The sequence below is a fragment of the Carettochelys insculpta genome, chromosome 26 (assembly GCF_033958435.1).
Source record: "Carettochelys insculpta isolate YL-2023 chromosome 26, ASM3395843v1, whole genome shotgun sequence".
In the NCBI taxonomy this organism is placed as follows: Eukaryota; Metazoa; Chordata; order Testudines; family Carettochelyidae; genus Carettochelys; species Carettochelys insculpta.
In genome coordinates, this window is record NC_134162.1 from 7185264 (window position 1) to 7198730 (window position 13467).

The 13467-nt window shown below is 49.6% G+C and overlaps 1 protein-coding gene across 1 annotated transcript in view; it reads left to right on the forward strand.

The window, feature by feature from the left end:
- Positions 1-12922, forward strand: part of GRM4 (glutamate metabotropic receptor 4) — a 175380-nt gene extending 162458 nt beyond the window's left edge. Inside the window, exons 9-10 of the mRNA XM_074977251.1 lie at positions 11547-11793; positions 12915-12922. Of these exons, the coding sequence (XP_074833352.1) occupies positions 11547-11793; positions 12915-12922 (255 nt within the window). The remainder of the gene's footprint in view (positions 1-11546; positions 11794-12914) is intronic.
- The last annotated feature ends 545 nt before the right edge of the window (positions 12923-13467 follow it).

The window sequence follows — 13467 nt, forward strand, 5'->3', positions numbered from 1 at the left end:
GCTGTTTTTAAAGTGAGCTGAGATCTGGTGAAAGGTGACAGATTAGCACAGATCAGCCTCATGCTGTTTGCCAGGCGATAGGCGCTCTGGAAGCTGAGCTGAAGCCAGGCTGATCTAAACTAGAGATAAGGTGGAATTTTTTAGCTGGGAGGGTGATTAACCATTGGAATGAGGTGTGTGGGGAATTCTCCATCACTGCAAGTGTTAGTTTTAAATTCCAGTGTGGCTGTTTCTCCTCAAAGACCATTTTTTCAAATTTAACCACGTCTGTGGGGACTGAAGCTCCCTCTGCAGCTTAACAAAACAAAAAAGCAGAAATGTAGCACTTTAAAGACTAGCATGCCTGACTTTCTTTTTTGCGTTCCATACACCATGCCTGAGCTTCTGTTTCAGTAGTTCCTCCTCCTAGGCTGGGGGCGGGGCCTTAGCAGTGGGCAGGCCTGGGCCAGTTCTCAAACAGGGCCTCATGGCACTTGGAAGAAACTAGCCATATCTACACAGAGTGTGTTTTGCTGTTGCTCAGTTGTGGAAGAGAAAATCTAAAGTTGACTGTGCCTTTGGGACTGCTGCAAGACCCACTTGCTCTCTAAAGCTTTCACTCAACAAACCATCCACCTGCCTGTGCTTGATGCCCAACCGTTTTGCAAAAGGCCATGAGATCTCAGGAGTCAAAGTGCTGTGCAGATCTAGTTGTTGTTTCTGCTGCAACAGGACAGAAAGAGAGAGAGAGAGAGAGAGAGATGAATATGGAGCTAAAAAACCACACAAGTAGAACCTCAAACATCACTTGGGAAAAACAAAAGTCTCCTTGGCTCACACCAGACAAAACTATGATGTTATATGTAGGTGCCCTGTACTTCAGCAAGGGACACTGTAAGATGCCCTGCACAGAAGAGGGGCTGCTGTGTTTTACTGTCCTTGCAATACCAGTTTCCCTTCCCGCTCTTGGCATTACATGGTCTTGGGGCAGAGAAGTCAGGTCTGAAATGGATTTTAAAACATGAAATAAATGTGTGGATTTTTCCCCATTCATGTACAGAATAAATTTTATGTCGACTGAGACATGTGCAAAGGTGCACCGCCAGCAGAAACTAAACAACCTCTCTTTTGAGTGGTTTGCTAATCAGCTGGGCGGCGCTGGAATCTCTCCTGAGCTAGGTAAGACAGCTCTGAACCATGGTGTCACCACACAAATATATGGGGGTAAGCGCAAGCTGGGATGCTATTCCCAACTCTCACATGGACTCTCTCTGTGGAGCCCATTTGCAGAAAGGCTGCTTGTTTCTCCATCTTCTCTAACTGCGCAGAATGGTGCAAGATTCTTGGATGAGAAGTGTGACGGGTGTGTAAGTGCAAAGCAGCGCTATTGGAGGCTTCTCCTCTGCTTGGTGGCATCATTTACATGTTCATGGAGTTTCCTGTAGTTGGCTCTGGGCCCTTCCTGCTGTTAGAATGTGGCTCGTGCACGCTGGGGCATGGGAGAAAGGAGTAATAAGACATTTTCAAGTAGCAGAGGGGTAGCCACGTTCATCAGTGTCAGCAAAAATAAGGAGGAGTGCTATGCAAACATGGAAAAAATGCTCCAAAAAGTTACTTGTGTAAATGTGCAGCTACTTTGGTGGAAAATTTAATTAAGTAAAAGTATCCATCTGGAAAACAACCTGAGTTAAGAGTTCAGAGGTGTTACACCTTGATTTCACTCAAGTATCCAGATGTGAAATGTGGCCGTCAAGATATGACAATTCTGCACTTTTACTCAAATAGTTTCCCTAGAAGTCCACCTCGACTTTTACTTAATTACATTTTCTCCAAAAGCAGCTGTACTTTTACTCAAGTAACTTTTGGGGATACTTTTTTCACCTCTGGTCCTGTGGCACCTTAAAGACTAAGAGATTTATTTGGGCATAAACTTCTATGGGCATCTGACAAAGTGGGTCATTGCCCATGAAAGCTTATGCCCAAATAAACCTGTTAGTCTTTAGGTTGCTGCAGGACTCCTCTTTGTTTTTGAAGACATTTTCCCAGCACTTTGCCACCTTTAATTAATTCAGTGTCATGCTCACCTAGGGAGGCAGGTGAGGATCTTGTCCCCATTTCACAGGTGGAAAAACTGAGGTGCAGAGCTGGGGTGCAGCATCAGTGGCTGAGTTGGGACCAGAACCTGGACTCTGATCGTGAGATGTGGCTTTTCTACAGCAGTGGCTCTCCTCTTTTTCCACTCAGAGACCCCGTTCCTGATGTAGTCAGGATGGTGCTCCCATTTAACAATGTGGAAGGGAAATGGCAGTCATGAACCTATGCCCCCAGGTCAGGGTGTTAGGCTGAGAATCTCTGCTCTGGAGGAGTGGACTGCACCTGCTTTTGGTGAGTCACTTAGAGGCTTTGCAGCCTGTAGGATTGTGACAGCCCATGTGACAGCACTCGCTTGCTAATGTGAATGTTTCATCTGCCGCTCATCCACAGCCTGCAACTTGGCTGACCCCACTGCTGTGTTCCAGTCCTTTGAAACCTCCAAGCTGGATCATCAAAAGTGCTCAGTCTTCCAGGTTGACCTTGAAAAGAGCCTGGACTGGCTTTGGCTGGCTCAGTCAAACAGCAGCAGCAGCTCATCTATGTGAGCTGAGTCACTCTAAGCACAAGACGCTGGTGCCGGATCTGTTTGTTTCAAAGTGTGACTCAAGGGTTGGTCATGATCTAGAAGGCCTAGAAGAAGAACACAAGGATGACCGTTACTGGGTCAGACCAAAGGTCCATCCAGCCCAGCATCCTGTCTGCCGACAGTGGCCAGTGCCAGCTGCCCCAGAGAGGGTGGACCGAAGATAATGATCAAGCGACTTGTCTCCTGCCATCCATCTCCAACCTCTGACAAACAGAGGCCAGGGACACCACTCCTACCCCCTGGCTAATAGCCTTTTATGGACCTCACCTCCATGAATTTATCTAGCACTTCTTTGAATTCCCTTATAGTCCTAGCCTTCACAGCCTCCTCTGGCAAGAAGTTCCACAGGTTGACTGTGTGCTGTGTGAAAAAGAGGTGCCAGAGATGGATCTGAGTTCTCTGAGGGTGCCAGCAAAGCAGCAGATAAGGAAGATCCAGGAGAGAAAACTTTGAAAATGTCCCAGACAAAGTTCCTCCAAAAAGGCTATTAAAGAAGCTTAAGTTGTCACGGTGTAGGAAGTGAAGTACTGTCGGGGATCAGAGACAGGGAACAAAGGATAGCAATCAGCGGTCAATTTCCAGGAGGGCAGAAGGTGACCAGCAAGGTGTCTCAAGGTTGCGTGCTAGGTCCAATGTTTAATATATTTATCATTGATTTGGAAAAGGAGTTGAACAGGAAGATGAGGTGAAGTTACTGATGTGGATCAAGGCTGGAGAAGACTGCAAGGCACTTTAGAGGGACCTTATAAAGCAAGGTGAATGGGCAGCGGGTCGGCTGATGAAATTCAAAGGAGACAAGTGACAAGGCAACTTGCGCTAGAGGGAATCATTTGAACTATCCCTGCACTCTGCTGAGAGTCTTAAATTCATGGCAACCGCTCAGGAAAAAGACCAGGGCAGCATTGTGGGCTGCACAAGGCCAACCTGTCAGGAGATGAATGGAGGGGGAGACAAAACAATACTGACAATCCCATAATTGCAATGCACTCTCCTTGAACATCCAAAGTCAACGGAGGAGAAGGTTTATATGAGTTGAGGATTCAATTTAAGGCTTTTGAAAGCAACTATCGTTGACCCCACCTAGCTGCCCAAAAGGAGTGGGATGCAAATAGTGTTCCAAGAACATAAGGGATTCTTTAGTTAGAGCTCTGAAATCCTTTCATTTGGGTAGGCTGAGGAGTTATTAGCAATCCAGGGCCAAATTAGTCCCTGAGCTCAATGCGCAGTGTTAGCCAGCACGGATTTGGTCCCTGCTGGGCAAACAGCGCTCTGTTGCCTGGTTCTAAAACCATCAAGTCTCGTGCTTTCGGTGGAGGAAGCAAAACTGGAGTGGGTGGAGTTACACAGGGGTCAGAGGCAAATCAGGCCCCTTGACTTTAAGGGAATGAATTGAACTGCAGCGGGGTAAGTGTGAGCAGAATGCAGCCTACAGTGTCAGAGCAGCACTAATGTACATAGGTGTATACCACCTGGGGATCAGTGCCCTGGGCTGTCAAGGAAGTAGATCAATTGAGAGCAACTAGGGATCAATCTGACCTCACAGCATCCCTTAAAGACACCTGTCTGGTCTAGCTGCCCAGCTCCTGGCTGGCAGTGAAACTGTGAAGCCACTGTATTCCCCGGAGCTCCCTGTGATTAACGGATCCAGATAACGTTTTGTTTTCCTCTTCCCCTGCCTGTTGTATTAATTGTTGCTCCCAGCTCAACATGAGCCTGGCGCACGGAGATAAATCTCCATTCATCTCAACATGGGTTGCCTTTTGTACACGACACGCTTGGCAATTTGTTTTGAACCCCCCCGCCCTCCTTTCATTGTGATGTCTGTTGTGTGTATGTAGGGGAAGGGACTTCAGAGGGCATTGGGTGATATGCATCACCAGCGCTCACAGGGTTTCATCAGCCTCTGGGAAAATCTTTCCGAGCAGCTGGAAATCAGTCACACTACTTAGTGTGCGGGACATAGGTCTTGTGTCCATGAATGTGCAGTACATGGTCTTGCTTAGGTGCTCAACTGCTCCGTTCGTTTCCTACTAGCCAACATACACTGCTGCCTTAGCAGGCCTCTCCTTTATTGCATTGTCCTAGGACCTGACCCACTTGCCTCACTGGCCTAAGGGCCAACTCTGTGGGTGCTCTGGGGCTGGAGAACCCCTGGGGAAAAATTAGGGCAGGCACCAGCTACGAGTTCCCCAGTGGACCCTCCTCCCATGAGCCAGCACCCTGACCAACTCCATCCCTTTCCTTCCTGTGCTTTCGGAATGCTGTGAACAGCTGATTCATGGCGTTCAAGCTCCAGAAGGGAAGGGGAGGAGTGGGGATGGGGTATGCTTAGGGGGAGTGGTGGGACGGGGTAGAGCAGGGGCAAAAAGAGGCAGGGTAGGGAACTGGGGGAAGTAATGGGGGGAAGGGGCCTGGAATGGAAGGGAGAGGTTGAGCATCCTCTGGCAAGAAGTGAGGTCAGTGCCTATGCTCACTGGAGTTTATGTCTAGTGTGTATTGCCAAGTTAGGGCTTCTCGATGCTTACCGCCAGGTCAACGCGCCAGAGGTCAAACTTCTGGGGTTTGATTTAGGGGCTCTAGTATAGACCCACTAAATCAAATGGTGAGGGTGCCATATCAACCCCACAACTCATCCCAGTTGTGTTGGCCTCTCGCTCTTGGGGTGGTGGAGAAATTTGACCTAATTCCTCATTGCTGGAGTTGCGTATCTTAGGCTGAATTCCCTCCCCAGTGTAGACTGGCCTTAGAAATGTGGAACGTCTTTCAGGATGATGCTGGTTTCCAACCTGCCTGCTTTCTGGGCTGCTTGATGATTTGAAGGCAGGTTCTTATCATGACCATGACCATAACCTCTGGATGAACACCTGTGTAACTCAAAGCCGAAAGTTGGGTCCATGAGGTGTGTTGTGAGTCACAAGCAGAATGGGGCTGCTGCGTATCCGTCTAATACCCAATGGACAGTAGTTTGCAAAACCCAGCCTACTGTCCAAAGATATAGCAGGGTCTGCTCAGGAGTCAGGTGGGAGGGGGCTCTGTTTATCAAAGATGAGGTGTAGTGGCACAACTCTGTGTGGTGAAGGCCAGGATTGCAAGAGACAGTGCAGGTCAGGACCAGTTTTGCCTCTACTTTTTTCTATCCTGGGTGGAATAAATTTTATGTGCACCGAGGCATGTGCATCACCAATAGAAACACATGCTGGTGGCTGTGGGTGCTCTGCTAATCAGCTGGACAGCACCTGACTCTCTCCTGGGCAGTGGCCCACGCGATCAGCTTACAGGAACACTGACAGGACTGAGATGCAATGTCAGATCTGGGTGGGAGCCCAGGAATATGGTAACCGGGTGCTGCAGGGCAGACCAAAACTGGGGTACACCAAAATGACGGGTCATGAGATGTGTGCTCCTGAGTGACTCTAACCTTTGGTGCCATCCATGTGCACTTACTGCCCAGGAGTTTGAAATTCAGGTGAGAGTGGATGGATAGGCCTGGGCAGGAACCATGGTAATCGCTGCATTTCTGCATCCACTGTGATGTTCGTGCTGGATCTGAGTTCGAGGAGAAAATGAGGGGAAGCAAAAGCCAGTGACGGCAGCAGCTGTCCATTCGCAGCAACGCTGTTGCTGTGAATGTGGAGTGGCAGGTGCGCAGCGCTCTGGCTCCAGGAGGCCTGAGGGTGGGGGCGGGTCTTAAGACTTGGAAGCAAAAAACGAATCTTTGCTGATCATTAATTCCCTTTGAAAGGCATCCGTCCAGCGCAAAGGTTGAATTACGGATGAGGGAGCTGACACGAGCATTGATGCTAAATGAAAGCCGCTGATCTCCATGTCTGTCCAGACCTCAGCAAATTGTGTCAGGTACATGGAGTCTGCAGTGGATGTGTAACGTTGCTTAGCAGAGCGTGAGATTCATTCAGGCTACTTTGCTAGAAAGGTAGGGCTTTCGTTTGTTGTCAGTCGAACTGCGCTTGGCCACAGGGAGCAGGGTCTGATAGTGAGAGCAGGCATCCAGCAGCCGGGTTACCACACTCTAGAGGAGAATCTACAAGGAACATCAATGATCATCCAGCCAGGAAGATCTAGGATGTGGGCTGAGTGGGACTAAAGAAGGGATCTTAGGACGTGTACTGCTAGGGGAGACTTTTTGGATCCAGCTGCACTGGGAGTCCCAGCAACCTCTAAAAAAAATCACACCGAAAACGTATCAGTTTGGGGTCTTGAGACAGCCACAGTTCCAGTCCACTTTTGAAAATGTTGACCCAAATGACTATCGCTCCTTTCACTCCTGATGATGATGCTTTCACTCCTGCCTGTGCCTCCCAAGTTCTGCATTATTCCACCCCAGTCACCAGGCCACTCTGGATCTGGTCACCAGTTCAACGTTAGCCTAGGATAGGAGTGATCAGAAATGGAGTGAGCGGGTGGCTGCTTGGTGACCCCGTATGAGATGAATCGACTCATCTCCACACTATTCCTAAAGGTGTGATTTTTTTTTTTATTATTGTGGTGTCCAAAAACTGTAAGAGGCAGAACATAAGCGCCACTGTGAACTGGTATTCAGGCAAACCACAGAGTTTAGACCCTGTGCTGCTATGAAAAGCCCCATTCGATCTGTAATGACCATGAGTGGTCAAGACCTAGGTTTTAAACTAGAAAATGGCAGCCCCCAGCATGTATGATAGTCCCCCGGCATGCTGGCGTGTTGGTTTTCTTCATACCGGGGCGAGAGTTAGTCCTGGTCTTGGCAGTCTGCTCACCTGCCTTGGACCAGATGAACAGAAGGTGCTTTTTTCGTCCAAAATTGTCCCTCATAGCAAGAAGTGGGGAAGGAGAGTGGCAGGGAAAATCCTGCTTTTCCAAAGCAGCCTGGCTGGGAGTGCTCTAAACCACCTAGGGAACTGTAGGTTTCTTTGCCCTCTCATATGGAAATTGCATGCCCACCTGAGTGATGGGCAAATCCCATCAGCACTGGCTGTCTGGGAAGAGAAGCTGAAGAGTCAATGAGTCATGAACAGCAAATTCCTCCTGTCTCACGTATAGGGCTCCCTCCTCTCCATACCCCTGTGAGATAGAGAAGTCTTATTATCCCTGTTTTACAGATGGAGAAACTGAGGCACACAGCAGCTGAGGAAATGACTTGCCTGCAGTTGCATAGCCTGCTAGTGGCAGACATGGGAATAGAACCCAGGAGTCCTGACTCCTACAGCCCTACCACAGTCCCAGATGGGCAAAGGGTGGGATTCACAAAGGTAGTTTGGCACCTAACTCCCATGGACTCAGTCGGGTGCCTGAATACCTTTGTGGGTTTCACTCTGAATTGCCACAGGTCTCACAGGAAATCTGTGGCAAGGCAGAGAACTGAAGCTGGGTCTCATGACCCATGCTCCCTCTAAGCGCTGTGCGGAATAAATATTTCATGTGCACCAGCAACAGAACTCATGCTGCTGGTGGTGGGTGACTATGGGCGCTGTGCCAATCAGCTGGGCGACACCTGACTCTCTCCTGGGTGCCTGCCCAAGCATTCAGCTTACAGGAAACACTGCTCCAGGGCCAAGTTAGTGCCCTAATTAGTGGGCTGGCAGCCAGGACTGCACTCTGCAAGTGCTGTCAACCTGCACCCAGTGCCAGGGCTAACATCCACACAAGAAGCAATTATAAAGCAGACACTGTGCTGCAGCTGAGCCGGAGGGGTGAAGTTCAGAAGCCACCTTGAGCCTTGTTGGAGCCTTTGTTAGTAACTTGAATCCACAGCTCGGAACAAAGCCACAGATGGCCCGAAATCCAGACCTTGTGGAAGACTTTGGTGAAGAGGGGGCTAGGGAAGGCCGACAGAGCTCCGAGCTGGGAGGAGAGAAGTGTAATGGGGATGCCGGGGGGTGCCTGGCCCTGCCCCCTTGCTGCGATAGGGCAAGATGCGCCTGCTCCCCCCTCTAGATGGCATCAGATTGACACGTCCCCTGCTCGTGAGGTGCCCGCCAAGACCTTCCCATAGAAAAATGGATTATTCTACAGTCAGATTAATGGGCTTTCGTTTTGCAAAACATCTGTCACCGTTAGTCCTGGACAGTGAGCGTGAAATTAGTTTTGACTGCAGAAAGGCTACGTCGGCGTGGAATATGTGACTCACATTCCAACAGCTCCAGGAGCGAGCTGTGCATGAGAATTACCTGTTGAAGGAGCGCAGGGCTACATTTGTATGCATGAGCAGCAGGGAGCGTGTGGGTGCTGGAGGGACACACACGTGGTTCTATAGTCAGGTTTCCATAGCACCCATCACAGTGGTGTCTGAGTCCCTGGTCTGTTGCCAGTGGCTTGATCCAGTCTTCCCTGTAAGATGAGCGCTTTGGCAGCTGCCCCAGAGGGATTCAGGTGCTGTCCTGCCTTGGTACACCTAACAAAATTTATTCCACCCATGGATGGAAGAAATTAAAGGGAGCAATGTTCTGGGCAGAGATGGATTGGAGAGGCTTGTCCCAGGAGAGGATGTGTGTTAGAGGCATGTGAGCAGAAGGGCTCTGTGCTTCCCTTGAGCATTTCCAAACTTTGTGTTTGCTGCCACAGACTTGACACGTAGGCTTGCAACGACCGTACTGCCGCTGTCCCAGGACGGCTGCCGATGTTTTCTGCCTAGCGATGCATCACACTGCTCGAATGCCACTGACAATCACAAAAGGATGGAAAGGAGTTCCAAGATCCTAAGCTTTGCTTTTCAGATGGGGCGGGGCAGGAAGGAAGGTACGGTGAGTGCAAGTGGCTTGTGTGTAATCGTACAGCCTGTCAATGGAAGAGATGGGATGAGAACCTTGCAGATGCCTGCAGGAGCTACTCAGCCATGGCCTCATTAGCAGTGCACAAAGCAACATGGTGTTTTCCCACATGCCCCTGAGATGTCGCCAGGTAGAGTCCTGGTGTTTAAGGGCAGAAGAGGTTAGCAGATCGTCTGACCTTGGCTATGTCCGAGGCCAGCAAGATGCAACAGCACCAGCAGGCTCAACCCAGTAACAGACACTAAATCAAATGATGATTACAACTAGTATTAACCTCAAACTTTTTCCAACCATGGGTAGAATAAATTTTGTTACGTACCCTAAGTCATGTGCATATGTGCACCACTGGCAGAAACACACTCTGTCCACCTTGGGTGGCTGTGGGTGACCTGATAACCAGCTGGGCTGTATCTCACTCTCTCCTGAGCGACCACCCAAGCGCTCATCTTACAGGGAACATAGATTACAACCTCAGTGGACAAGGTTGTTCTGTGCCACTGGCAGAGGAGGAGGGATGCAGGTGTACCAGTGCTCCTGTGCATCTTCTGTGTTAAATATTGGTAGCTATCTGTCTTCTCCCAGCCAAACTATCCCACCGGGATTTCAGTCCTGACTCCCATTTGGTGCTCAACTCTCCCCCCCAGCCTGGTTTCCTTTTCATAGCTAAGCTATTTTGGTCTGACTTCCCCTCCCAGAGCCACACTCGGAAACAAGCCCTGGAGGTGGGCACTAACCTATTGGTGCAACCACATCCCCACTGCAATCAAACCAGTGGCTCCATCCACATGCCTAGAGTTCACATTGCTGACTCCCATGGTGAAGTGACAGAGGTACTGGTCCCACCCCAGTGCCGCCAATCCGCTGATAAAGCAGGGGCACCATAATGTCCTCATTCCAGCAAAGCGCTGGCGATGCCCATTTCATTTGGCTGGCTTGATCCCCTCTCTAGGCTAAACCCAACAGTTCTTCCCCCAGTGCACCTCCTTCCTGCAGCTCCCGTGAAGAGTAAAGCACAGGCATGCACAAGGAAAGCCCCATGCCTTGCCCTGGCAGAAGAGCCGGAGGGCTCCGTTTGGCAACAGAGCCATTCACTGGTCAGTTGCCCTTTCTCAGCCCTGCCATGGGGTGAGCATATGGGTGGGTGGGTGGAAGGCTGAGTAGCTGCTTCTTGTATTTGCCAAGTATGTGTTGAGGTCACGTCAGTTACTCCAGGTTTACATTGTGGCTCTTGAGACCTGAGCCTGGCGCTAGCCTGAAAACTAATCTCTGCTGTCTGAGAGGTGGTGATGGAAATGCACTGAAAACCCTTCCACCAAGATGCCAGATCCTTAGTTTGGACAGCACCCTTCTTTGTCTTGCCCTTTCCTGGAAGCCTGTCTGTCTGCAAACCCCACTTCCTGTGTAGCCACGTGTTCCATCAAAACAGCCACTTTTTTGTTTGTATCCATCTCATTGTTCATTTGCTCATTAGTCTTCCACTCCTGCCTCCCGCTTGTTCCCTCTGGGTATATCTACACTACAGAATCATTCTAGAGTTGTTATTCCAAAATAACATATCCACACGACAGGGAAGCCCCAAAACAAGCAAAACACATTCTGAAATGGTGTGTTCACACACGAGAGAGTTTATTTCAGATTACAGCTCCAGGAACCACAGCTGTAATCTGAAATATTATGTCTACACTGCAGCTTTATTTTGAAATAAACTGGTCCGGAATGGCTTATTTCAAAATAGTCCCTATTCCCTGTCAACATAGCCCTTACTTTGAAATAGCTCTTTTGAAATAGATGCTATTCCTCATGCAGTGAGGTCTACCAATTTCAAATAAACCATCCATGGTTGCTTTGTGTAGATGTTCACAAAGCTATTTTGAAATAGCAGCCGCTATTTTGAATAACTTTGCTATGCAGACATACCCTCTATTTAGCCTTATTGCAGGTCTCCATCTGCTCATCCATCCCCATTTCCAACCCCAAATGATCCTCTGTCATCTTTTTCTCCACGTTTCCCCCTCTCCCTAGTTGGGTGTTTTTCTCCATAGAGGCAGTTGTGGAGAGGAAGGGGCATGCCCACATTGGGGAAGAGGTTCACAGCTTTGAGTTGGTTCCCTTATGTCTTCCAGATGTACATCCAGACCACGACGCTGACCATCTCGGTGAGCCTAAGCGCCTCAGTCTCACTGGGCATGCTCTACATGCCCAAGGTGTATATCATCCTCTTCCACCCGGAGCAGAACGTCCCCAAGCGCAAACGCAGCCTCAAGGCAGTGGTGACGGCTGCCACCATGTCCAACAAATTCACTCAGAAGGGAGGTTTCCGGCCCAACGGAGAAGCCAAATCAGAACTGTGTGAAAATCTTGAAACGCAAGGTAACGTCCTTCAACCTGCATGGCCCAGCTTGTCCACTGTCCAGGAAACCGGCCCAAGGCTCCTCAGTGGTGCATGGGCCGCCGTTGGGTGACTATGGCTGATCTCTTTGACCCCATTCAAAGGATGAGCTCATTGCTTTGTGACGGGTGACATTCAGCCCTGGGCAAAAGGCCCAGAACAACACATAGGCATCACTCCAGCCTTGAGACTGAGATATCATGCTGTATGGGGTGGGGTGGGTTTTCTGTGAAAGGGGTGAACTTCATCCTGCCCAATACTGCATATTACCCCAGTCCAGCTCCCGTGGAGGTCAAGGGACATTGTGCTATTGGCTTTAATGAGAGGAGCTCCTTAGAAGGGGTGCTCTGTACCAGCCAGCTGTGAAATCCAGGTGTAAGGATGTTCAGGGGTTCTGATATTGTCTGGAACTGTGGGCCCAGTGCAACTCCCACTGAAAACCACGGAAAGATTCCCACTGGTTTCATGGGTGGGTGGATGTGGGGGACCAGGAGCTGGAGATAGAAGAGCCATGCTTGAGTGAATTCCACCATGCCCAGACTTCCAAGACAGCAACCTCAGGAGCTAAAGCAAGTTTCAGATTTGTGTCTACACCTCCCCAGGGTCCAGGTGGTTTGGCTGCTCTCTAATTCTAGCCCCTTGACTGAAAATTGCCTTGGCTGGTTTTATTCGTGAGGGCATATGGACGTGTTTTAATTTTCAAACGTCTTCTCCCCTCTTTCAACCTCCTGCCCTTGGAGCAGCTGCTTGTCAAGCAGTACCTCTGCCAGTAGAAGAGCCATCTAGCTGACCGGTCCTGAAGGGCTCTGCATGGGTTTTAGAAGCTGTGTTTGTGTCACCCATGTTTGTGTACTGGGTTATTACATATTTCACTGACTTTTCTGTACACCTCGGGAAGCTCATTCGGAGCCCGCTGTCACCTGATGTCCCCATAGGGAGACTAGTAATGTGTGGTGAGCTACCGCAATTAGGGGGCATGGGTGGTCACAGGGTGGCCACACCAGTATGGGGCATAGACAATAAGGGATCCTTTCCTGGCACCTCACAAACTCCCTGTCTGACCTTGGGGCAGCTATTTCACCTCTCGGCTCCTCTGTTCCAGGCCTGTAAATGAGACTTCATGAAGGGGTGCGTGTTAATGTTCCCCAGTGCTCAGATCAGGTATTGATTGGGGCTTGGATGAGCAGAGAGATTTCATTTGTGTTCTTAGCCTCTGTTTGTCAGGGGCTAGACATTGGTGACGGGATGGATCACTTGATGATTACTGTTCTGTTCATTCCCTCTGGGGCATTGGCCACTGTCTGAAGACAGGAGACTGGGCTAGATGGATCTTTGTCTGATCCAGTGTGGCCGTTCTTATGTTCTGATCAGGAGCGAGGCCCTTTGGCGGTACAGTGGAGGAGAAGCTAGCACAGCCGCCAGCTGTGCTGCAGGTATCCTGTGGATAAAGGACTCCAGTCTCCAGAGCCGTGAATCTAGTACTTTAAATTCACTACATTTACCATTTTAAATATCTTCCAGTGGGCTTTATGCCAGATCCCTGCAGGGCAGGTTGTACAAATCAGTGACTCTCAACCAGGTGCATGTGTTGCTCAGGAGGTACTCAGAGGTCTTCTAGGGGGCACAGCAACACAGCAAGAGATTTGCCTAGTTTC